The 27160-nt window shown below is 50.0% G+C and overlaps 1 protein-coding gene across 1 annotated transcript in view; it reads left to right on the top strand.

Annotated features, from left to right (window-relative positions):
• LOC147092842 (neurexin-2-like) overlaps window positions 1-27160 on the top strand; it is a 1315750-nt gene that overhangs the window by 318142 nt on the left and 970448 nt on the right. Inside the window, exon 3 of the mRNA XM_085975700.1 lies at window positions 26852-26869. Within this exon, the coding sequence (XP_085831826.1) occupies window positions 26852-26869 (18 nt within the window). The remainder of the gene's footprint in view (window positions 1-26851; window positions 26870-27160) is intronic.

Genomic DNA, 27160 nt, shown 5'->3' with positions numbered 1-27160 from the left:
AGCACTTCATTGGCTGTAAAGCGCTTTGGGACGTCCTGAGGTTGTGAAAGGCGCTGGAGAAATGCACGTCTTTCTTTCAGCATATCTTTCTATTCCGTTTTTTCTCATGTACTCATCTAGTTTCCTAGTGGGACAACCAAGGATTCTTCCATTAGGAAAGTGGACGTCTATTTTGCAAGCTTTATTCACATTCCCACTGGTTTACTGCTGGGAGCCAAACACAGCAGTCTGTGCTTAAAAGCCAAGTTGTCTACACTTGTCCTGTTTCTCGCTGCGGGTTTAATTTTGTACACACAAGTGGATCAAACAGACCAGCTAAGCAAACAAATCACTGGGGTTCATTTCTAGAGGGATAGAATTGAAAAGCAGAGAAGTTTCTAAAAAGTTTTAGAAACAATAATCGAGGAAAAAAGTAACGGGCACTTGGAGAGGTTTAAGCTAATTAAGGAGAGCCAACACGGATTTGTGAAAGGCAGATCGCGTTTGACTAATCTAATTGAATTTTTTGATGAAGTAACAGGGAGGATTGATGAAGGGAATGCAATGGATGTTGTTCACATGGATTTTCGGAAGGCGATTGACAAAGTACCACATAGAAGGCTGGTTAACGAAATTGAGGCTCATGGAATAGGTGGGTCAGTGGCAGCTTGGATAAGGAATTGGCTTAAGGACAGAAAACAGCGAGTTGTGGTAAATGGCTGCTTTTCAGACTGGAGGATGGTAGACAGTGGTGTTCCCCAAGGGTCAGTGCTGGGGTCACTGCTTTTTTTGATATATGTAAATGATCTGGATATTGGAATACAGAGTAGAATTTCTAAATTTGCCGATGACACCAAACTTGGGGGTGTGGCAAACAGTGAGGATGATACCAATCGACTGCAACAGGACATAGAAAGGCTAGCAGAATGGGCAGGCAAGTGACAGATGGAATTTAATACAGAGAAGTGTGAGGTGATGCATTTTGGCAGAAGGAACAGGGAGAGGCAATATACACTTAATGGCACAGTTTTGAACAACCCCCAGCGATGGAAATTTTACCTGATGAAAGCCTTCCCCCAGGAGCTAATTGCAACTGGGCAACCTGGATGTGCCTTAACAGACTTAGGACCGGTGTAGGTTGCTCAAAGGTGTCACTAAGCAAATGGCGATATTCAACCAGCCCGACAACTTGTGAATGTGGAACTGAGGCACAGACTATGCAACATCTCCTGCAATGCCCATCGTTAGAGGAACCCTGCACTGTTGCAGATCTTGCCGAATCCAACAACAAGGCGCAAAAATGTGTCCAGTTCTGGCTGGGCTATGTATAGACTGTCCGTGGACACGATAAGAAGAAGGCACAGTTTTAAAGAGTGTGCAGGGACAGAGGGACCTGGGAGTTAATGTGCACAGGTCCCTGAAGGTGGCAGGACATATTGAGAGAGTGGTTAACAAAGCATATGGGATCTTGGGCTTCATAAATAGAGGTATTGTGCACAAAAGTAGAGAAGTTATGTTGAACCTTTATAAAGCGCTGGTTAGGCCACAACTGGAGTATTGCGTCCAGTTCTGGTCACCACACTTTAGGAAGGATGTGAAGGCCCTTGAGAGGGTGCAGAGGAGATTTACCAGAATGGTTCCGGGGATGGGGGATCTTAGCTACAAGGACAGGTTGGAGAAGCTGGATTTGTTTTGATTAGAGCAGAGGAGGTTGAGGGGTGATTTGATAGAGGTGTACAAGATTATGACGGGTTTGGAAAGGCTGGACGGGGAAAGGCTGTTCCCACTAGCTGATGGTACAAGGACTAGGGGACACAGATTTAAGGTTTTGGGCAAGAGATACAGGGGGGGGATGGGAGGAAATACTTTTTTACGCAGCGAGTGGTGAGGACCTGGAACTCGCTGCCGACGGAAGTGGTGGAAGCGGAGACTCTCAATGTTTTCAAGGGGAGACTGGATAGGCACTGGAGGGAAATAAACTTGCAGGGCTACGGGGATAGAGCGGGGGAATGGGACTGACTGGATCGCTCCACAGAGAGCCGGCACCGACTCGATGGGCCGAATGGCCTCCTTCTGTGCAGTATGACTCTATGGGGGAAAAATTCAGTTGTTTGCGCCTCCCATTAGCGGGGGCCCAAAGCAACTAGCGCCCGGGCGCGACAATGTTCATGCCGCTCGCAAAATTAACTCGATATTTTGCGGCGGCGCTGAACACTACCGCCACGATCTCCTGCGCCGGCAGATTGTGACGTCAGTCGAGTGCACAAGGCCCCAGTAGTGCCCCAGACCAGATATTGAGTGGCGCCCCCTGCCTTACCACCTGCCGCTAGCAATGACAGGTTGAGGGGAGCGTTTTGCAGTCAGGAAGGGACTGGGGGAGCACTATTTAAAGGCGACCGCTTCCTGCCTTTTTTTGTTGGTGACATTTTTGCACCACGCATTCTGAGAGAGAGAGAGAGAGAGACTTCTGGATAGATTCAACGCTGTGTGGAGGAGTTTTGAGTACTGAGCAGCACTTTGCAGGTTGATTTTGATTTGCCCTTCCTTGCTTCGCCAGCGCTCTGAGGTAGCGCCTCGCTCCTCGGCCTTTGCGCCTTAAGACAGGTGTGAAGCGCCTGATTTAGCGCTCCAATCACCTCCAGGGGCGATAAAAGCCAGGTTTGCCGTCGGAGGCGATAATTAGCGCCAGGCGCTAAACTTTGCGCACGGCCGATAATGGCGCCCCAAATGGGGCGATACTGAATTTTTCCCCCTATGACTCTAAGTTATGTTAAACTTTTATGGAACCTCGGTCAGACCACACTTGGAGTTACTGTGCACAGTCCTGATCTCCATATTATAAAAAGCATATCGAGGCACTGGAGAAGGTGCAAAACAGATTTACTGGAATGATCCCAGAACTGAGAGGTTCTACTTAATCGGAAAAGATTGAACAGGCCGGGGCTCTTTTCTCTAGAAAAGAGAAGGCTGAGGGGAGACCTGATCGAGGTCTTTAAGATTATGAAGGGTTCGATAGGGTAGACGTAGAGAAGATGTTTCCACTTGTGGGGGAGACCAGAACTAGGGGCCATCAATATAAGATCGTCACTAATAAATCCAATCGGGAATTCAGGAGTGTTAAGTATGTGTATTGTATTGAACAATTAACACAAAGACTTAAACGTATAACTCAAACAGGTCTTTACTGGTTGGAGGTAGGGACTATACATAGGTCTTTACTTCATGCCCACAGGCGGGAACTGAGGGGGATCAGTACCCACAGTACTATTTATACCCCTATGGCCAGGAGTGGTACTGCGTATCACTACGCCCAACAAGTAGTGCAGTCCTGTCCATAGGTTCAAAGTAGCACACATATTACATACACAACATTCCTCCCTTCCTAGCTTTACAGTCATCTCCCCATTTAACATAACGTAATAACATATATACATATATAACTTCAGGTTTACATAACAGAATAACATAGATAACTTCATGTCAAAACAGATCACAGATTCAGTCTCTGCGGAAAACAGTTCACAGATTCAATCTCTGTGGTGGAGTCGGTTCACGTTGCTGGAGTGACTCATTCAATAGTCCTTCCATGGATTTAACAGTTTGAACTTCCGAACTGAATTGGCTCCGTTCGGAGGGACCACGTGTGTGATCTGGTAGAGGTAATAATGGTTCAGATGGGTCATCTTCTGTTTCGACTTTTCCTTTTCTGCTTCTTGGAGACTCTCTGGGCTCCACTGTCAGCTGCCAGCTGCATGCGCAGTTCCTCCTTCTCTCCCTCCTTTTTCCGTAGTAGAGCCACCTTCTCCCGATGTTCTGTAGACTTTCGGTGCTCCTCCATGATTTCTGTATGGTGGGAGTCGAAGTTACAAGTTGGGCAGGACAGGACATAGTAATATTCGGTGTCGTCCTGATCTAGGCCAGCGAGAGGGTCTTCTATTTCCTCCACACCCAGCTGGGCGTTAGCCAGCTTTTGTTCCAAGTCCAGACATCTTTCCTGAAGAGACTTCTTCATGCGTACCTCTTCATCCAGCTTTTTCTGGGCTTTCAGCAAGTCGTTTACTAATGACCTCATTTGAGATTTTACTACTTCAACTTCTTTTGGAGATTGATTGATCGGACTATTCAATCCCTCTACCGGAGCAGCTGTTTCAGCGGTCTGTTGTTCTACGTTGACGTGAGTCAGCGTACTTTTGGCATCCAAGGGCTGCTCTGTTGCAGTCATCTCAGTCTGTGTTGCCACCTCAGCTCTTCCAATAACCTTTGATAGCTCCGAACCCCTTTCCTTTGAATATTGAAGTTCGTGTTCAAGTTTTTCCCATTTCAGAGTCCTGTCCTTCAGCATATGCAGGAGTTGGCTGACCGTTAACTCCTCTGACATCAGACGTTTTGTGTGCTCCTGCTCCATTTTCTCCATCAGCTGCTTCTGTTGTCTTTCCAGATTCTCCAACTCTATATCAAAGAACTCTTTCGTTGCATTCAACTCTTGCTCACAACGGCGAAGCATTTGTTCTAATTGCTGTTGTAGTTTGAAATGGAGTTGAGTTCGAGCCCGGTGTCCCTCAGAAATGGGCACATCAGTAGACTTGCCAGACTCAGAATCCACAGTTAAACTATGTTGTTGTTGCTCAGTGGAATTCTGTGCTGAAACTTTGTCTTTTGCACCTGAGTTGGGCTTACCATCATCCGTTCCAGAGTCTGGGCCGACTATCTTCACCGAGTTCTCACTCGTTATTGTTTGTAGGAAATGCCAGTCCATATTCATTTTCCTAATCCACTCCCGTCCTAGTAGTGGAGAACCTCCTTCAGATATCACATATAAGTCCATTATTTGACTGTCTTCGCCCTTGTGGACCACTGCAACCTCTATTTTCCCGATGGGGTACACTCTTTGCCCCGTGTATGTTTTCAATATAATCCCCGTATCCTGTAGGGGAACATGTTGGAATAACTTTCCGTAATCTTTCTTATTTATGACCGTCAATGCCGATCCAGTGTCCAATTCCAGTTTTACTTGGACTCCTTCTATCTGAAGAGTGACCCAAATTGTCTGGAGGTCTGCACCCTTACCAGCGTTGAGTACTCTTAAGCTAGCCAGTTCATTACTGCTAGCGTCTGAATCGGACTCCTGTTCGGCCACCTTGTGTACTTTTGCGTATTTTCCTTGCGGTGACTTCTTGTTGCTGGTCTTCTTCCCTGACCTGCATACTCTAGCTATATGTCCAAGCCTACCACAAGTTCTACATTCTTGGTTTTTAAACCAACACTGGTTCTGATCATGCGTTGTCTTTCCACAACGATAACATTTGCCAGAACTCACACCCAATTTGTGTGCACTGAGCTCCGGTGACCGTAGCTGCATTACTGCCGTGCCTCTCGCTGCGGCTTCGTGTGCTGCTGCCATAGTGACCGCCTTCTCAAGCGTCAGCTCATTCTCCTCGAGCAGTCGCTTTTGTGTATCCTGTTTAAATAAACCACACACAAATTTGTCTCGAAGTGCCTCTGTCAGTCCCGTTCCAAACTGGCAATATTTCGCTAATTTACGCAATTCCAGCAAATAATCAGCATTGCTTTCATGCTGTAGCTGCCTTCTGTCGTAAAATTTAAATCGTTCCGCTAGCATCAGCGGCGTGGGGTTTAGATGATCTTTCAGGACAGTAACAATCTCATCGAACGTCTTATCCGCCGGTTCATCTGGTGATAACAGGTGTTTCAATTGCCCGTATGTCTTCGCACCCATTAAATTTAATAATGTTAGAGCTTTATCTTGGTCATGAATTTTATTGGCCTTACAATAATTTTTTACTCTTTCAACATATATGGCCCAATCTTCGAGGTCACTATCAAAGGTGCTAATATTCCCGTGTTTAGGCATTGTAGATTTGCAATTTCTCAGATTTTATTTTGTTTACTTGTTATCAAAGATGGCGGCTTCCCGCTCTTGCCGTTGTCCTCCGCCCACAAAATGGTGGTTTTCCCGCTTCTGCCTTCTTCCCCAGCGGTTTTCCCGCAAAAAATGGCGGCTTTCCCGCGCTTCTCGCTCTCCCCGCCCACTTCAATGGCGGTTTTCCCGCGCTTCTCGTCGCTGACTTTCAGCCCGACTGCGGCTCTTATCTCCTGTGCGATCGCTGGTGCGCCGCCCGCCCGAAACGGTTCTCAGCCCTTATCACCGGTGCGATCGCTGGCCCGCTAAGCGCCTCCCGCTTGAAGCGGCTCCCGGCCTCTGGCTCACCCGCTCGGCGGCTCTTGCTCGCTCCCTCCCGGGCTCTGGCTTACCCGCTCGCGCCCTCCCGGGCTCTGGCTTACCCACGAGGTTATGGAGGCTTCAGGGTCCTAATGCCTGTCGCTTCCAGTCGCTGGAAGCTGTCAGGATTTCTGCTGCCCTTCAGTTTTCAGTGGGGTGTTGAGGATTGGAACCTCTCTTCAACGTCCTGTCTTTGGACGAAGCCGCTGTGGAATAACTGCCGCAGGGTTCGAACCGACTCGTCGCCAGTGTTAAGTATGTGTATTGTATTGAACAATTAACACAAAGACTTAAACGTATAACTCAAACAGGTCTTTACTGGTTGGAGGTAGGGACTATACATAGGTCTTTACTTCATGCCCACAGGCGGGAACTGAGGGGGATCAGTACCCACAGTACTATTTATACCCCTATGGCCAGGAGTGGTACTGCGTATCACTACGCCCAACAAGTAGTGCAGTCCTGTCCATAGGTTCAAAGTAGCACACATATTACATACACAACAAGGAGAAACTTCTTTACCCAGAGAGTGGTGAGAATGTGGAACTCGCTACCACAGGGAGTGGTTGAGGCGAATAGTATAGATGCATTTTCGGTGAAGCCAGATAAACACATGAGGGAGAAAGGAACAGAAGGATATGTTGATGGGGTGAGATGAAGAGGGGTGGGAGGAGGCTCGAGTGGAGCATAAACACCGGCATGGACCAGTTGGGCCGAATGGCCTGTTTCTGTGCTGTAAATACTGGGTAACACTATGAAATTGCAGTGAAGGACCATGCACAGACAGCGAGGGACAAGTGAGTCTGTCAACTAAAAAAGATGTCGGGTACAACCTCTTTCGACGAGCTCCCGCAAGTTTATCCGATGCCAAAGCAGGGATGTGTTCCTCCAGGACGTCCAAGTGGACAGGCCTCAAGGTACAAGCACACAAGACAACGTGGCATTTTACTCAAACTCAAATTGCAGTCTGCCCATCCCCCGCACTGCCACGACGCAGCACCCCCGCCACCAACCCCCCCCGAGACTATGTGAAACTCCAAAGGTTCCATCTGCAGTGTTGATGTTTATGCTAATATTCAGTTGGTTCTCGGCAGCAGGCTAATAGGATGATGAGTCATAGTGTCAAGGCATTATTCAGGTTGATGCAAGACTTAAAACACTGTTCCCATTAAGCCAGCTCCCCAGCACCGCTCTGTCACCCTTGGACAGGATGCAAGGACACTCGCTGTTTGATAGGCAATCCTTCTCGCACTCCAAGCCCCAGTCCCTCTCTTCATTGCTCCTCTGAGATCTCATCTCTTCCTCCTAATGTCCACAACTGACTGCCTCCTCCCTACATTGCTCTCCATATTGAAACTGTGACTCATTGGGTTCATCCAACTCATGCCCTCCTAGAACCTCCAAAGTGTGGCGGTCCTCTCCTGCCTCAGTCTTCCATTTCGCCGATAGCACAAAGGCTTTTTGAGCCCCAGCTTGCTGTCACCTCTCTGCTATTTCTTTACTTACCTCATGTTCTCTCTCGGTCTCTCTAACCTTGGCAGTGTCCTGCACGATGGGCTTCGATTCTGCACCTTAGGTTTACCAAAAAAAACCACATACACGTTAGTCCGAGAACGTATGGCTGCTTGAGCATATTTTGGTTAGCTCAGTTTCATAAAAACCCCATCACAATGCTTAGGAAAGAAAGAAAGACTTGCAGTGGGGCAGTACTGAGGGAGCGCCGCACTGTCGGAGGGGCAGTACTGAGGGAGCACCGCACTGTCGGAGGGGCAGTACTGAGGGAGCGCCGCACTGTCGGAGGGGCAGTACTGAGGGAGCGCCGCACTGTCGGAGGGGCAGTACTGAGGGAGCGCCGCACTGTCGGAGGGGCAGTACTGAGGGAGCGCCGCACTGTCGGAGGGGCAGTACTGAGGGAGCGCCGCACTGTCGGAGGGGCAGTACTGAGGGAGCGCCGCACTGTCGGAGGGGCAGTACTGAGGGAGCGTCGCACTGTCGGAGGGGCAGTACTGAGGGAGCGCCGCACTGTCGGAGGGGCAGTACTGAGGGAGCGCCGCACTGTCGGAGGGGCAGTACTGAGGGAGCGCCGCACTGTCGGAGGGGCAGTACTGAGGGAGCGCCGCACTGTCGGAGGGGCAGTACTGAGGGAGCACCGCACTGTCGGAGGGGCAGTACTGAGGGAGCGCTGCACTGTCGGAGGGGCAGTACTGAGGGAGCGCTGCACTGTCGGAGGGGCAGTACTGAGGAAGCGCCGCACTGTTGGAGGGGCAGTACTGAGGGAGCGCCGCACTGTTGGAGGGGCAGTACTGAGGGAGTGCTGCACAGTCAGAGGTGCCGTCTTTCAGATGAGCCGTTAAACCGAGGCCCCGTCTGCTCTCTCAGGTGGACATAAAAGATCCCATGGCCACTATTGGAAGAAGAGCAGGGGGGAGTTCTCCCCGGTGTCCTGGGGCCAATATTTATCCCTCAACCAACATCACTAAAACAGATGATCTGGTCATTATCACATTGCTGTTTGTGGGAGCTTGCTGTGTGCAAATTGGCTGCCAAGTTTCCCACATTACAACAGTGAGCACACTTCAAAAAGTACTTCAAAGGCTGTAAAGCGCTTTTGGACGTTCGGTGGCCGTGAAAGACGCTGTAGAAATGGGAGTCTTTCTTCTTGTAACGAGTTCCACATTCTAACCACTCTCTGAGTTTCTCCTGATTCTTATCCATGTTTTCAAATCCCTCCATGGTCCTCGCCCCCCTCCCTATTTCTGTAACCTCCTCCAGCCCCTACAACCCTCCGAGATCTCTGCGCTCCTCCAATTCTGGCCTCTTGACCATCCCCCGATTTTAATCGCTCCACCATTGGCGGCCGTGCCTTCAGCTGCCTGGGCCCTAAGCTCTGGAATTCCCTCCCTAAACCTCTCCGCCTCTCTCTCCTCCTTTAAGACGCTCCTTAAAACCGACCTCTTTGACCAAGCTTTTGGTCACCTGTCCCTAATATCTCCTCATGTGGCTCGGTGTCAGATTTTGTTTGATAATAGTGCCTTGGGACGTTCTATTAAAGGCGCTATATAAATACAAGTTGTTGTTGAATTCCTATTGGATTTATCAGTGACTAGCTTATATTCATGGCCCCTAGCGCTGGACTCCCCCCACAAGTGGAAACATCGAATGGTGCTGGAGAGGCTTGGCTTAGATGAAGCACCGAACAGTGGCAGGCTTTGCTGTGAGGGAACGCTCTGGAGGTGGTTGGGCTTGGCCAAGGACTGGGGGGCGGGTGGCGAGGAACCTTGGAAACAATGAGGTCAATGAGGATATTTTGCTTTCAGACGCTGTTGGGAGGCAGTGCGCTCTCCTGACAGCTGGCCAAATGCCGCTATCCATTGCCTTCGGTCAATAGAAAGATTTGAATAGCCTGTCAACGTGCTGGCCTGTTGTGGCTGGTAGCTTGGCAGAGGAGAGTTCCTCCAGCACTCAAGGGAATGCAAATGCTGTCTGGTTGACAGCTTCTCTACATCTATAAGGCTCATCCAGGCCAACTAATTTACATATAATTACTGGCCTTTGACCGTGAAATATGCCGTGCCTGCAGCAGTGGCTATCCTTACCCTCCTGGAGGTCAACGGTGACTGGGGCTTGGTAACGAACTGACTGAATCCCGAATCCAGCCTGTGGTCACGGCAGTGAGAAACTCCCCACTGGGTAAAATGGCAAAGCGGGCACGTCCCCGGCTGGTCAATGCTGAGTTAAGCTGAGCTCAGCTGGCATGTCAATGGCAAAGCAGCAAAAGTGGACAACTCTCGTAAAACGGTGGCCACACCAAAATACTTCATTGGTTGTAAACCGCTTTGGGACGTCCCAAGGCCGTGAAAGGCGCTGGAGAAATGTCTTCCTTCCCTCCTTCCTTCACACCTTCCCTCCCTTCCTTCCTTCCTTCACACCTTCCCTCCCTTCCTTCCTTCCTTCACACCTTCCTTCCCTCCTTCCCTCCTTCCCTCCCTCCTTCCTTCCCTCCTTTCCTTCCTTCCCTCCTTCCTTCCTTCCCTCCTTCCTTCCTTCCCTCCTTCCTTCCCTCCTTCCCTCCCTCCTTCCTTCCCTCCCTCCTTCCTTCCCTCCTTCCTTCCCTCCTCCCTTCCTTCCTTCCTTCCTTCCTTCCTTCCTTCCTTCCTTCCTTCACTCCTTCCTTCCCTCCTTCCCTCCTTCCTTCCTTCCCTCCTTCCTTCCTACCTTCCTTCCTTCCCTCCTTCCTTTCTCCCTTCCTTCCATCTTTCCTTCCCTCCTTCCTTCCTTCCCTCCCTCCCTCTCTCTTTCTCTCTCTTTCTCTCTCTCTTTCCTTCCTTCCATCCTTCCCAACTTCCTTATATATAGTAATTACTGATGGGAGATGCGAGTGCGGAAGGCCCCAGTTTTAAATCTGGGAGGGTTTTGGATGGGGTGGGTGACGGGGCGAATTGGAAATGCAACCACTGGTGCAAAAATAACCTCCTTGTTTTTGGAACTCTCTGCCTCTGTTTCTAAAGCCCAGGATCCCGTCTGCTTCATTAACTGCTTTCTCAACCTGCCCTGCCACCTTCAAAGGTTTGTACTCAAACACCCCCAGGTCTCTCTGTTCTTGCACCCCCTTTCGAATTGTCGGGGTAAAGGGTAGTTATTCCGATTGGAGGATGGTAGAAATCGGTATTCCACAAGGATCAGCGCTGGGATCACCGTTATTCGCAATTTACATTAATGATTTGGATTTAGGAACATGTAACTCAATATCAAAATTTGCAAATGATACCAAACTGGGGGGGTGTAGTGAACACTGAGAAAGAATGCAACATAATACGAGAAGACATTAGAAAACTGAGCAGTTAAGTGGCAAATGAATCATAAAATCATGGAATGGTCACAGCACAGAAGGAGGCCATTCGGCCCCGCGAGCCCATGTCGGCTCTGTGCAAGAGCACTTCAGCGAGTCCCGCTCCCCCGCCCTTTCCCCGGAGCCCTGCAAAATTTTTCCTTCAGGTACTTATCCAGTTTTGAAAGCCACGATTGAGTCTGCCTCCACCGCCCTTTCAGGCGGTACATTCCACTCGCTGTGTAAAAAAGTTTTTCCTCACGTCGCCTCTGGTTCTTCTGCCGATCACCTTAAATCTGTGTCCTCTGGTTCTCGACCCTTCCGCCAATGGGAACAGTTTCTCTCTATCTACTCTGTCCCGACCCCTCATGATTTTGAACACCTCGATCAAATCTCCTCTCAACCTTCTCTGCTCCAAGGAGAACAACCCCAGCTTCTCCAGTCTCCCCACGTAACTGAAGTCCCTCATCCCTGGAACCATTCTCGTAAATCTGTTCTGCACCCTCTCTAAGGCCTTCGCATCCTTCCTAAAGTGCGGCGCCCAGAATTAGACAGAATACTCCAGTTGAGGCCAGACCAGTGTTTTATAAAGGTTCATCGTAACTTCCACAACTTTATACTCTGTGAAGTTTAACATCGATAAACGTGGGATGATGCACTTTGGTAGGAAAAGCAGAAACATCACCCGCGCCTCAGAAAATAACAAACTGAATAGGGTAGAAGAGCAAAGGGATCTCGGGATACAGGTGAGCAAATCATTAAAAGCAGCAGCACAGGCCAGCAAAGCAAATAAAACTGGTAACAAAGCACCGGGATTTATTTCTAGGGGTAGAGAATTCAAAAGTAGTGAAGATATGTTAAACTTGTCTTGAACCCTGGTCGGGCCGCACCTGGAGTGCTGTGCACAGTTCTGATCTCCGGATTATAAAAAGGACATTGAAGCACTGGAGAAAGTGCCAAAAAGATTTACAAGGACGGTATCAGCACTGAGGGATTACAGCTAATCGGGAAAGTTTGAACAGTTTGGCGCTTTTTTTCATTAGAAAAGAGAAGACTTGGAGGAGACCTGATGGAGATCTTTAAAGTTATGAATGGGTTGGACAGGGTCGATGTGGAGAGAATGTTTCTGCTTGTGGGAGAATCCGAAACTAGGGGCCATAAATACAAGATAGTTATTATTAATAAATCCAATAGGGAAATCAGGAGAGATTTCTTCACCCAGAGAGTGGTGAGAATGTGGAACTCGCTACCACAGGGGGTGGTTGAGGCGAATAGTATAGATGTGTTTAAAGGGAAGCACATAAGGGATACACAGCATAGACAAAACTAGACGAGTACATGAGAGTAAAGGGAATAGAAAGATATGCTGACAGGCTGAGATGAGGTGGATGGAACGGGAGGAGACTCGTGTGGAGCATAAACACCGGCATAGACTAGTTGGGCCGAATGGCCTGTTTCTGTGCTGTACGTTCCATGTAATGCGACGTAACAATCCCACTGATGCAGCGTTAATTCATCTGCACAGAAACAGCAATTTTAAGCTGAGAGTTTTCTCCTCATTGCGAATAGCCGCCGCTCGCAACGGAAAGATCATTAACAGCTTTGAGTCAGCGGCGGTGATGTGACCCTGGTTACTGCTGATGGCCAAAGGACACGAGGCTATAACATGGAAAGCGTTTTAATGAAGAACTGGAATCCACAAAGTGCATCGTTGCATCCTCAAAGGACGACACATTCAATGAATTACTTTCTGAAGTGTAATCACTGATGTTAAGGTGGCAAACCTGGCAGCCAGGTCACTCCTCAATGAGATGAATTACCAGTTGAACTACGTTTGGAGGAGGTTGAGGGGAGTGCTGGCCGCGGCACTAGGAGAACCAACAGCTTTCCTTGGAATAATTCCATGGAATCTTTTACGTCCATCCGAGCAGGCAGCAGCTGCCTCCTTTGGAATCGCACAGACGTTCAGCAATTTACTTACATCGGAAAATTACGCTCTGAAGTGGATGTGGTCTGCGAGTAGCCATTTCTCACAGTCAGCCTTGATGTTGTGCTCAACAACAACACCCTGCACTTATGTAGCGCCTTGAACATAGTAAAACGTCCCAGGTTGCTTCATAGAAGAGGCAAGCGCAGGGGAGATCTCCCCGGTGTCCGGGACAATGAACTCTTCTTCCAATCGTGGCCGCGGGACCTTTTACATCCACCTGAGGGAGCAGAAGGGACCTCGGTTTAACATTTCTTCCGAAAGACAGCAACTCTGACAGTGCGGCGCTCCCTCAGTACTGCCCCTCCGACAGTGTGGCTCTCCATCAGTACTGCCCCTCCGACAGTGCGGCTCTCCATCAGTACTGCCCCTCCGACAGTGCAGCTCTCCATCAGTACTGCCCCTCCGACAGTGCGGCTCTCCATCAGTACTGCCCCTCCGACAGTGCGGTGCTCCCTCAGTACAGCCCCTCCGACAGTGCGGCGCTCCCTCAGTACTGCCCCTCCGACAGTGCGGCGCTTTCTCAATACTGCCCCTCCAACAGTGCGACACTCCCTCAGTACTGCTCCTCCGACAGTGCGGCGCTCCCTCAGTACTGCTCCTCCGACAGTGCGGCGCTCCCTCAGTACCGCCGCTCCGACAGTGCGGCGCTCCCTCAGTACTGGCACTGGGAGTGCCAGCCCAGAATTTTGTGCTCAAACCTCTTGGAGTGGGGCTTGAACCCACGACCTTCTGAAACAGAGGCGAGAGAAAGACTGCTACCCACTAAGCCACGGCTGACATAGGCAGTTCCGCTCCTGCCCTCCTCCTCCGCTGATACATCCAAGGCAGCGTCAGAAAAACAAAGAGGGGGTGCCCCTCGCAGCTACTCCTGCGCCTGCCACTGCGCACAATCTTCAGATTACAGCGCGGCGGACGCAGATTCAGTCGCGGCTTTCAAAAGGGAATTGGACAAGTACCTGAAGGAAAGTAAATTTGCAGGGCTAAAGTGCTCCTGCAGAGAACCGTCATGAGCTGAATGGCCTCCTTCCGTGCTGTAACCGTTCCGTGATTCTTTGCTGCGAAAATGCACCTCTCCCTTAAGTGGTGCAGGCCGCCTTTAATTGGCATCAGCGACACCCAATATTGACGGACTCCCCCTCATTAGGCGAGCTGCCATTGAAGAGCTGGCAGCCTAACTTATCAGGGGACGAATTTGGCACCTCAGTTGTGTCCTCCCGACCGGCCGAGTACTCCCAGCGCAGCTCCCATTCGGTGCCCAGTTTCTGTCACGTGCTTTCTGACAGGGGACCTCAGCAAGCTCAACGCTTTGTTAGCTCATTCTCCAAACTGTGAATGAATTTTTGGAAAACAAATTGAGGGAATTCATTAAAACGAACACGCAGAGGAAACATAGAAACATAGAAGATAGGAGCAGGAGTAGGCCATTCGGCCCCTCGAGCCTGCTCCGCCATTCAATGAGATCATGGCTGATCATCCAAATTCAGTACCCTGTCCCTGCCTTCTCCCCATATCCCTTTAGCATTAAGAAACATATCTAACTCTTTCTTGAATATATTTAATGAACTGGCCTCAACTGCCTTCTGTGGTAGAGAATTCCACAGGTTCACCACTCTCTGGGTGAAGAAATTCCTCCTCATCTCTGTCCTAAATGGCTTACCCCTTATCCTTAGACTGTGACCCCTGGTTCTGGACTCCCCCGCCATCGGGAACATCCTTCCTGCATCTAGTCTGTCTAGTCCTGTTAGAATTTTATAAATTTCAATGAGATCCCCTCTCATTCTTCTAAACTCCAGCGAATATAAGCCCAATCTCTCCTCATACGTCATTCCTGCCATCCCAGGTATCAGCCTTGAGAATCTTCGCTGCACTTCCTCCATGGCAAGAACATCCTTCCTCAGATAAGGCGATCAAAACTGCACACAATACTCAAGGTGTGGTCTCACCAAGGCCCTGTACAACTGCAGCAAGACATCCTTGTTCTTGTACTCGAACCCTCTCGCTATGAAGGCCAACATACCATTTGCCTTCTTAACCGCCTGCTGCACCTGTATGCTTACCTTCAGCGACTGGTGCACAAGGACACCCAGGTCTCTTTGCACTTCCCCTTCTCCCAATCTATTGCCGTTCAGATAATAATCTGCCTTCCTGTTTTTGCCACCAAAGTGGATAACCTCGCATTTATCCACATTATACTGCATCTGCCATGTTTCTGCCCAATCACCCAACCTGTCCAAATCATACTGGAGTTTCTCGGCATCCTCCTCGCAGCACACACTCCCACCCAGCTTTGTGTCATCTGCAAACTTGGAGATATTACATCTAGTTCCCTCGTCTAGATCATTAATGTATATTGTGAATAGCTGGGGTCCAAGGACCGATCCCTGCGGTACCCCACTAGTCACTGCCTGCCACTCGGAAAAAGAGCCGTTTATTCCAACTCTTTGCTTCCTGTCTGCCAACCAGTTCTCTATCCAAGACAGTACCTTGCCTCCAATCCCATGTGCTTTAGCTTTGCACGCTAATCTCTTATGCAAAAGCAACTGGGAGCGCGTGCTTGGGCGGTTTATTAAATGCTGCAATATGAAAGTTGCTAAATGAACTGTTTTGTGTACAGTTTTGGTTTCCTTCCCTAAGGAAGGATATACTTGCCATAGAGGGAGTGCAACGAAGGTTCACCAGACTGGTTCCTGGGATGGGGGGATTGTCCTATGAGGAGAGATTGAGTAGATTGGGCCAATACTCTCTGGAGCTGAGAGGAATGAGAGGTGATCTCATTGAAACATACAAAATTCTTACAGGGCTTGACAGGGTAGATGCAGGGAGGATGTTTCCCCTGGCTGGGGAGTCTAGAACCAGGGGTCACAGTCTCAGAATAAGGGCTAGGCCATTTAGGACTGAGATGAGGAGGAATTTCTTCACTCAGAGGGTGGTGAATCTTTGGAATTCTCTACCCCAGAGGGCTGTGGAGGCTCAGTCGTTGAGTATATTCAAGGCTGAGATCGATAGATTTTTGGATATTAAGGGAATCAAGGGATTTGGGGATAGTGCGGGAAAGTGGAGTTGAGGTCGAAGATCAGCCATGATCTTATTGAATGGCGGAGCAGGCTCGAGGGGCAGAAATGGCCGACTCCTGCTCCTAATTCTTATGTTCTTATTTAAAATAACCTCAAAAGCAACATCCCTTGAATACACGTTACCGAAAACATGTCGCAGCGGAACGCATTCGGCATCACAGGGTACATCTGTACGAGAGGACTGTCTGTTCATTGAGGACAGCTCGTCTTGTGACTGAGGTGTGACTCTCAGTCTGCAGTGCGAGGGTGTTCCACGTTCTTGCGAAAGTGTGTGGTTGGTGTGAGCTGAGATCTCAGGACTTGGAGTCCAGCCACTTGCAAAGTATTACTGTACACAGTATTTACAGCACAGAAACAGGCCATTCGGCCCAACTGGTCTGTGCCGGTGTTTATGCTCCACACCAGCCTCCTCCCACCCCTCTTCATCCCACCCCATCAACAAGGGTACGGTAGCCCAGTGGTTCTGTTGCTGGGTTAGTAATCCTGAGGCCTGGGCTAAGGACTCAGAGACGTGAGTTCAAATCCCACACACGGCAGCTGGGGAATTTAGGCTCAATTAATTAAATCTGGAGTAGAAAGCTAGTATCAGTAATGGTGACCAAAAAAACTACTGGATTGTTGTAAAAACCCAGCTGGTTCACTCATTTCTTTTCCCTTTACCCGGTCTGGCCTATGCGTGACTCCAGACGCACAGCAATGTGGTTGACTCTTAACGAGCCCTCTGAAATGGCCTCGCGAGCCACTTATTCAAGAAGGCGGCTCACCACCACCTTCTCGAGGGCAATTCGGGATCGGCAATAAATGCTGGGCCTTGCCAGCAACGCCCACATCCTGAGAATGAATATTAAAAATACCCTTCTCCCTCGTGTGTTTATCCAGCTTCCCCTTAAATACATCTCCGCTATTCGCCTCAACCACTCCCTGTGGTAGCGAGTTCCACATTCTCACCACTCTCTGGGGAAAGAAGTTTCTCCTGAATTCCCGATTGGATTTATCAGTGACTATCTTATATTGATGGCCCCTAGTTCTGGTCTCCCCCACAAGTGGAAACATCTTCTCTACGTCTACCCTATCAAACCCCTTCATAATCTTAAAGACCTCGATCAGGTCACCCCTCAGCCTTCTCCTTTCTAGAGAAAAGAGCCCCGACCTGTTCAATCTTTCCTGCTAGGTAGAACCGCTCAGTTCTGGTATCATTCTACTAAATCTCTTTTTGCACCTTCTCCAGTGCCTTGATATGCTTTTTATAATATGGAGACCAGAACTGTGCACAGTGCTCCAAGTGTGGTCCAACCGAGGTATATGGAGACCAGGACTGTGCCCAGTGCTCCAAGTGTGGTCCAACCAAGGTATATGGAGACCAGGACTGTGCACAGTGCTCCAAGTGTGGTCTAACCGAGATATATGGAGACCAGGACTGTGCACAGTGCTCCAAGTGTGGTCTAACCAAGATATATGGAGACCAGGACTGTGCCCAGTGCTCCAAGTGTGGTCTAACCAAGGTATATGGAGACCAGGACTGTGCACAGTGTTCCAAGTGTGGTCTAACCGAGGTATATGGAGACCAGGACTGTGCACAGTGCTCCAAGTGTGGTCTAACCGAGGTATATGGAGACCAGAACTGTGCACAGTGCTCCAAGTGTGGTCTAACCAAGGTATATGGAGACCAGAACTGTGCATGGTGCTCCAAGTGTGGTCTAACCAAGGTATATGGAGACCAGGACTGTGCACAAAGCTCCAAGTGTGGTCTAACCAAGGTATATGGAGACCAGGACTGTGCACAGTGCTCCAAGTGTGGTCTAACCGAGGTATATGGAGACCAGGACTGTGCCCAGTGCTCCAAGTGTGATCCAACCAAGGTATATGGAGACCAGGACTGTGCACAGTGCTCCAAGTGTGGTCTAACCAAGATATATGGAGACCAGGACTGTGCCCAGTGCTCCAAGTGTGGTCTAACCAAGGTATATGGAGACCAGGACTGTGCACAGTGTTCCAAGTGTGGTCTAACCGAGGTATATGGAGACCAGGACTGTGCACAGTGCTCCAAGTGTGGTCTAACCGAGGTATATGGAGACCAGAACTGTGCACAGTGCTCCAAGTGTGGTCTAACCAAGGTATATGGAGACCAGAACTGTGCATGGTGCTCCAAGTGTGGTCTAACCAAGGTATATGGAGACCAGGACTGTGCACAAAGCTCCAAGTGTGGTCTAACCAAGGTATATGGAGACCAGGACTGTGCACAGTGCTCCAAGTGTGGTCTAACCGAGGTATATGGAGACCAGAACTGTGCACAGTGCTCCAAGTGTGGTCTAACCAAGGTATATGGAGACCAGAACTGTGCATGGTGCTCCAAGTGTGGTCTAACCAAGGTATATGGAGACCAGGACTGTGCACAAAGCTCCAAGTGTGGTCTAACCAAGGTATATGGAGACCAGGACTGTGCACAGTGCTCCAAGTGTGGTCTAACCGAGGTATATGGAGACCAGAACTGTGCACAGTGCTCCAAGTGTGGTCTAACCAAGGTATATGGAGACCAGAACTGTGCATGGTGCTCCAAGTGTGGTCTAACCAAGGTATATGGAGACCAGGACTGTGCACAAAGCTCCAAGTGTGGTCTAACCAAGGTATATGGAGACCAGGACTGTGCACAGTGCTCCAAGTGTGGTCTAACCGAGGTATATGGAGACCAGGACTGTGCCCAGTGCTCCAAGTGTGATCCAACCAAGGTATATGGAGACCAGGACTGTGCACAGTGCTCCAAGTGTGGTCTAACCAAGATATATGGAGACCAGGACTGTGCCCAGTGCTCCAAGTGTGGTCTAACCGAGGTATATGGAGACCAGGACTGTGCACAGTGCTCCAAGTGTGGTCTAACCGAGGTATATGGAGACCAGAACTGTGCACAGTGCTCCAAGTGTGGTCTAACCAAGGTATATGGAGACCAGAACTGTGCATGGTGCTCCAAGTGTGGTCTAACCAAGGTATATGGAGACCAGGACTGTGCACAAAGCTCCAAGTGTGGTCTAACCAAGGTATATGGAGACCAGGACTGTGCACAGTGCTCCAAGTGTGGTCTAACCGAGGTATATGGAGACCAGGACTGTGCGCAGTGCTCCAAGTGTGGTCTAACCAAGGTATATGGAGACCAGGACTGTGCGCAGTGCTCCAAGTGTGGTCTAACCAAGGTATATGGAGACCAGGACTGTGCACAGTGCTCCAAGCGTGGTCTAACCAAGGTATATGGAGACCAGGACTGTGCGCAGTGCTCCAAGTGTGGTCTGACCACGGTTCAATACAAGATTAGCATAACTTAAGAACATAATAAGAACATAAGAAACAGGAGCAGGAGTCGGCCATTCGGCCCCTCGAGCCTGCTCCGCCATTCAATAAGATCATGGCTAATCTTCCACCTCAACTCCACTTTCCCGCCCAATCCCCATATCCCTCGATTCTCCTGGAGATAGTGGAATCTTCTCTGCTTTGCAATTCTATCCCTCTAGAAATGAACCCCAGTGCTTTGTTTGGTTTTTTTATGGCCTCATTAACCTGCGTCGTTACTTTTAGTGATTTGTGTATCTGTACCCTCAGATTCCTCTGCTCCTCTACTCCATTTAGACACTTAGGGGTAAAAATTCGGTAGCGCCCCTTAATTTTAGCGCCCCGAAAAAGTTAGTGCCCCCGTGGCCGATTTCCCCAGGTAGCGCCCCGAGAGTGAGATGGGGCACTACTGGAAGCGCCCCACGTCCCTCCTGGGGCGCTGCGAGCCAATATTACTGGCACATCGCGCCGCAGAACTGCAGGCCTTCCTCCCCTTATTAAAGGGGAGGGGCCTGGCCCAGCGCGTCCCAGCGCCCAGCTGGGCCACCAGGGATCGGGAGTGCCGGCAAACGAGCCCGACACACAAGAGGAGTGCCGGGCTCACGGAGAGCAGCCGGCAACCCGTGGTGGCGGGGGGGTGGCTTCACGGGGAGCCGGGGACAGCAACTGTGCTGGCAGGCGGCCAGCAACAAAAATGGCCGCCCGCCACTTCCCCTCTAACTAGCGCCGCCCCGGCCGCAGGTAGGCCCCCCACTGACCCCGGCGGACGTAGCGTCCGACGATAAGTCGGGGGGGGCGCCACCCAATGACGTCATCGCCGGCTGCACAGCACCACGCGACGTTTACGGTTAGCGCCACCGCTAACCCCGTGCTGAATTTCGCAGGAGGTGTGAGCGGCGCCGTGCCCGGGCGCTAGTTGATTTGTGCCCCGTTCCGTTAGCGCCCTCTTAGGTCACTAACGGGAGGCGCAAATCAACCAAATTTAGCCCCCTTATTTTCCACGCAGTAGGTGGCCTCCTTATTCCTCCTGCCAAAATGTGCCACCTCACACCGATCTATATCGAAGTTCATCTGCCATTTACACGCCCGTTCTGCGAGGTTACTAATGTCTTCCTGGCAGAAGCTCGTGCAAGAATTGCCAGTGTGATTTACCTTCCCGGCCTGTGTGCAACGTCAGGGGAGATTGACTGGTGTCTGGCGTGAGTTATTCTGCTCTGTAAATCTGAGGATGGACAAACCCTCATGAATCTCGTACGTGGCGGCTGAAGTAATCTTCTCCTGTCACAGAGTACAAAAGCAAGGAGATAATATTGATCTGACTGGGGCTGCAGTTTCGAGAATTGTATGCAGATTTGAGCACTCCATTACGGAAAGGATGGATAATCAGCGGAGAAGGTGGAGTGTAGATCAACAGCGAGCCAATATTTGTGTCCTGGGGCCAATATTTGTCCCTCAACCAACATCACTAAAACAGATGATCTGGTCATTATCACATTGCTGTTTGTGGGAGCTTGCTGTGCGCAAATTGGCTGCCATGTTTCCCACATTACAACAGTGACTACACTTCAAATAGTACTTCATTGGCTGTGAAGCGCTTTGAGACGTCCTGAGGTCGTGCAAGGCGCTGGAGAAACACAAGTCCTTTCTTTCTTAATCATAGAATCTTTGCTTCATAGAAATTTACAGCACAGAAGGAGGCCATTCGGCCCATCGTGTCCGTGCCGGCCGACAAAGAGCTCTCCAGCCTAATCCCACTTTCCAGCTCTTGGTCCGTAGCCCTGTAGGTTACGACGCTTCCAGTGCATATCCAAGTACTTTTTAAATGTGATGAGGGTTTCTGCCTCGACCACCCTTTCAGGCAGTGAGTTCCAGACCCCCACCACCCTCTGGGTGAAAACATTTCTCCTCAACTCCACTCTAATCTTTCGACCAATTACTTCAAATCCATGCCCCCTGGTTATTGACCTCTCTGCTAAGGGAAGTAGGTCCTTCCTATCCACTCTATCTAAGCCCTCATAATTTTATACACCTCAATTAAATCTCCCCTCAGCCTCCTCTATTCCAAAGCAAACAACCCCAGCCTGTCCAATCTTTCCTCATAGCTAAAATTCTCCAGCCCAGGAAACATCCTCGTAAATCTCCTCTGCACCCTCTCCAGTGCGATCACATCCTTCCTGTAATGTGGTGACCAGAACTGCATGCAGTACTCTAGCTGCAGCCTAACTAGTGTTTTAAACAGTTCAAACATAACCTCCCTGCTCTTATATTCTATGCCCCGGCTAATAAAGGCAAGTATCCCATGTGCCTTCTTAACCACCTTATCTACTGTTCCTGCTACCTTCAGGGATCTGTGGACCTGCACTCCAAGGTCCCTCTGATCCTCGGCACTTCTCAGTGTCCTACCATTTATTGTGTATTTCCTTTCCTTGTTAACCCTCCCCAAATGCATCACCTCACACTTCTCCGGATTGAATTCCATTTGCCACTGTTCTGCCCACCTGAGCAGTCCATTGATACCTTCTGGCAGTCTGTAGCTGTACAACCTGTAGGACCAGCCAGAAGTTGGAGGGAGGGAGCCAATTTGCGCACAGCAAGAGTCCACAAACAGCAGCGTGATAAACGACCAGATCCTCTGTTTTTTTTTTAGTGATGTGCATTGAGGGATAAATATTGGCCCCAGGACACCGGGGAGAACTAACCCCGACAGCCCAGTTTCGGGCTCGGCGGAAGATGGCAAACTCTGCTCTGAAGTGACTGAGAGGGAGTGAAAGGGTTAAAATGGTAAAAATCGTGTCACAATATTTGCTGCCTTGGGCTTTTAATATTACTCGTATTGAGCTGAAAATCGATAGTCAGCCAAGGACACAGGGAGGACAGCAAGCGTGTTGGCACACATTGCTGTGATTGAGACTGCTCTGGACAAGGCACAGGTCTGTGTGTTCAATTCAGTTTTTGCAAGGCACCATTTGCAAAGGCAATAACTTGTCTACTTTTCATGGACGTACAAAGCTGTCATAGAATCATAGAACGGTGCATCACAGAAGGAGGCCATTCGGCCCATCGAATCTGCGCCGGCTCTTTCGACGAGCACTCCAGTTGGTCCCACTGCCCCGCTCTTTCCCCATATCCCTGCAATTTATTCTCCTTCCGGTATCTATCCAATTCCCTTTTGAAGGCTACTATTGAATCTGTGTCCACCGCCCCATCAGGCAGCGCGTTCCAAATCCTCACCACTCGCTGCGTAAATAAGTTTTTCCTCGTGTCGCCTCTGGTTCTTTGGCCAATCATCTTAAATCTGTGCCCTCTGGTTCTCAACCCTTCAGTCACTGGAAACAGTTTCTCCTTATCTACTCTGTCTAAACCCTTCATGATTTTGAACACCTCTATCAAATCTCCTCTTAACCTTCTCTGCTCCAAGGAGAACAACCCCAGCTTCTCCAGTCTCTCCACATAACTGAAGTCCCTCATCCCTGTTCCATTCTGGTCAATCTCCCCTTAACCTTCTCTGCTCCAAGGAGAACAACCCCAGCTTCTCCAGTCTCTCCATGTCACTGAAGTCCCTCATCCCTGTTCCATTCTGGTCAATCTCCCCTTAACCTTCTCTGCTCCAAGGAGAACAACCCCAGCTTCTCCAGTCTCTCCATATCGACAGTCCTAATGCTTCTGGTTGGTAAATGCAATACCCAGTGTGGAACTGAGCTCTGCTGACCTGGAATGCTATCAGTTTGAAGTCTTGTCAGTGCTGACTTTGGGTTGTGGCTGTTGGTGCTGGATCAATTGTTAATTTTAAATCTGAGATTGATAGATTTTTGTTAACCAAAGGTATTAAGGGATACAGGCCAAAGGCGGGTAGATGGAGTTAGGTCACAGATCAGCCATGCGGCGCTCCCTCAGTACCGCCCCTCCGACAGTGCAACACTCCCTCAGTACCGCCCCTCCGACAGTGCGGTGCTCCCTCAGCACTGCCCCTCCAACAACGCGGCGCTCCCTCAGTACTGCCCCTCTGACAGTGCAACACTCCCTCAGTACTGCCCCTCCGACAGTGCGGCTCTCCCTGAGTACTGCCCCTCTGACAGTGCGGCGCTCCCTCAGTACTGCCCCTCCGACAGTGCAGCGCTCCCTCAGTACTGACCCTCCGACAGTGCAGCGCTCCTTCCGTACTGCCCCTCCGACAGTGCAGCGCTCCCTCCGTACTGACCCTCCAACAGTGCAGCGCTCCCTCAGTACTGCCCCTCCGACAGTGTGGTGCTCCCTCAGTACTGCCCCTCCAACAGTGCGGCGCTCCCTCAGTACTGCCCCTCCGACAGTGTGGTGCTCCCTCAGTACTGCCCCTCCAACAGTGCGGCGCTCCCTCAGTACTGCCCCTCCAACAGTGCGGCCCTCCCTCAGTACTGCCCCTCCGACAGTGCGGCCCTCCCTCAGTACTGCCCCTCCGACAGTGCGGCGCTCCCTCAGTACTGCCCCTCCGACAGTGTGGCGCTCCCTCAGTACTGCCCCTCCGACAGTGCGGCGCTCCCTCAGTACTGCCCCTCCGACAGTGTGGCGCTCCCTCAGTACTGCCCCTCCGACAGTGCGGCGCTCCCTCAGTACTGCCCCTCCGACAGTATGGCGCTCCCTCAGTACTGCCCCTCCGACAATGCGGCGCTCCCTCAGTACTGCCCCTCCGACAGTGCGGCGCTCCCTTAGTACTGCCCCTCTGATAGTGCGGCGCTCATGGCTCCCTGTTGATTGTGTAGCCCTGCGATTTCCGCCCTCGATACCAACAGCAGATTGGCTGATGCAGGGCCTTTGCAGATTGAGTGGACCTCGTGCTGTTAAGACTGTACATCTCAGACATATATTGCAATGGACGATGACATCTTCTCCTGACTGGACTCTTGATGGCTACTAGTTATGTCTGCCATCACCAGGCCATTGCAACCTCAGCTATTCTTGATTCTTAGTGCGCCTTACCTTCTTGATTAGAGCTCAGAATGTCAATCGCGTTCGCTCTCAAATTAATTTGAAAATCCCAAGAGTGACACAGTGAATGTTTCCTCACACTTGGGACTTGCTCTATTTCAATTTATTTCAAATGGGACGAGAGATGATAGCAATGTTGTGCATAGTATGATATGTAATGGATAGTAGATTCTGGGAGCCTATCAGTAGGTTTTCCCTCCATGAGATTCGAGGCCTTCTAGTCTCTGTAGAGAGGGCTCATTAGTGCTTGAGATGCTGGGATGCCCTACCACTGTACCCGCCTCTTGCTTTGGCGCACAGTCTCCGGTTCGGGCGCAATCCGATGCCCAGCCCCTGAGTGCCTTACAACCCCCCGAGATCTCTGCGCTCCTCCAATTGCGGCCTCTTGCGCATCCCCCGATTTCCATCGCTCCACCATTGGCGGCCGTGCCTTCAGCTGCCTGGGCCCTGAGCTCTGGAATTCCCTCCCTAAACCTCTCCGCCTCTCTCTCCTCCTTTAAGACCCTCCTTAAAACTGACCTCTTTGACCAAGCTTTTGGTCACCTGTCCTAATATCTCCTTATGCGGCTTGGTGTCAAATTCTGTTTGATAATCGCTCCTGTGAAGCACCTTGGGACGTTTTACTCCGTTAAAGGCGCTATATAAATGCAGGTTGCTGTGTCTCATGACTTAAGATTCACATCACATGGTGCAGTTAAGTCCTCGTTTGTACATTTTTAACTCGTCTACATGTCATAGAGTCATGGAGTTATACAGTACAGAAAGAGGCCCTTCGGCCCATCGTGTCCACACCGGCCATCAAGCCCTGTCTATTCTAATCCCATTTTCCAGCACTTGGTCCGTAGCCTTGTATGCTATGGCGTTTCAAGTGCTCGACGGTTAATTAAACAGAACAATATCTCCATGTATAAGAACATAAGAAATAGGAGCAGGAGAAGGCCGTTTGGCCCCTCGTCCACTATTCTGGGTAGCAGTAATATTGATGATTTGGAAAGGTTAAGGGCTTGGTTTTGTTAGTTGGAGAAGAGATTTAGATTTGACCTATTTGAGTCTTCCAAGTTCTGACAAAGGATTGATAATTGATGCAGATATTTGGTTCACTATGATGCAGAGTTCCAGTCCCAGTGGACGTGGATTAAAAACGTGGAAGTTATCAGAACGAGGTGAAGTCAGGTGGAACTCCTTCTACCCAAAGGTTAATACACTCGTGGAGTAAGTTAACAGGGAAGGTCACCAAGTGCATTGTTGCTCAAGACAGACTTGCATTTCTCCAGCGCCTTTCACAGCCTCAGGACGTCCCAAAGCGCTTTACAGCCAATGAAGTACTTTTTGAAGTGTGGTCACTGTTGTAATGAAGGAAACGCGGCAGCCAATTTGCGCACAGCAAGCTCCCACAAACAGCAATGTGTTAATGACCGGATCATCTGTTTTAGTGATGTTGGTTGAGAGATAAATATTGGCCCAGGACACCGGGGAGAACTCTTTGGAATTCTCTACCCCAGATGCACAGTCGCTGAGTATATTCAAGGCTGAGATCGATAGATTTTTGGATACTAAGGGAACCAAGGGGTATAGTTCCACAAGTGTACAAAGGGACCTGGGTGTCCTGTACACCAGTCACTGAAAGCAAACATGCAGGTGCAGCAAGCAGTTAGGAAGGCAAATGGTATGTTGGCCTTCATTGCAAGAGGATTTGAGTACAGGAGCAAGGATGTCTTACTACAGTTATACAGGGCCTTGGTGAGACCACACCTGGAGTACTGTGTGCAGTTTGGGTCTCCTTACTGAAGAAAGGATATACTTGCCATAGAGGGAGTGCAGCGAAGGTTCACCAGACTGGTTCCTGGGATGGCAGGACTGTCGTATGAGGAGAGATTGGGTCGACTCGGCCTGTATTCACTGGAGTTTAGAAGAATGAGGGGATCTCATTGAAACGTATAAAATTCTGACAGGGCTAGACAGACTGGATGCAGGGGGGATGTTTCCCCTGGCTGGGGGGTCTAGAACGAGGGGTCACAGTCTGAGGATACGGGGTAGGACATTTAGGACTGAGATGAGGAGAAATTTCTTCACTCAGAGGGTGGTGAACCTGTGAAATTCTTTACCACAGAAGGCTGTGGAGGCCAAGTCACTGAATATATTTAAGAAGGAGATGGATAGATTTCTCGACACAAAAGGCATCAAGGGGTATGGGGAGAGAGCGGGAATATGGTATTGAGATGGAGGATCAGCCATGATCTTATTGAATGGCGGAGCAGACTTGATGGGCCGAATGGCCGACTCCTGCTCCTATCGTCTATGTTTCTATGTTTCTATGATCTAAGAATGTCTTGGGGAGGAGTAAAATTGTGATTTCTGATGTTCAGTGCTGTTTACTGTGGTGGCATGCTGGTGTCTAATTGTGTCCCTCTCTCATTTCTTCCTCTGCTGCTCCCCGCCTCCTCTCCGCCGGCCTGTAGAAGAGCACATGATTGAAGGTGAGTACTGTTGCTTATCTATCTCCACGTTTGTACTGTGCTGTTAGTTACGTTGCCCGGAGGTTGTGTTCTGCTTAATGGGGGCTGGTGAGGGGTTACTGCTGACTGGAGACAGCAGCGTGGTGGGATCTTGCCAGTCTGCATTTTGAAGTGAAGTTAAAAGCTCACTCGCTGGCAAACAGCGTCCAGCTGAAGATTTGCATTCCAGCGCACATTTGAGCGCGCGCATCCAGTATAGGCGCAGGCTCACATGACCACGTAGAGGACCAACTATATACACGCACACATATC

Source organism: Somniosus microcephalus, unplaced genomic scaffold, assembly GCF_052327205.1.
Source record: "Somniosus microcephalus isolate GS21.2 unplaced genomic scaffold, FLI_Smic_1.0 unresolved_chr2, whole genome shotgun sequence".
In the NCBI taxonomy this organism is placed as follows: Eukaryota; Metazoa; Chordata; class Chondrichthyes; order Squaliformes; family Somniosidae; genus Somniosus; species Somniosus microcephalus.
The sequence above is the reverse complement of the archived record's forward strand: the minus strand, read 5'-3'. Positions and strand labels throughout refer to the sequence as shown.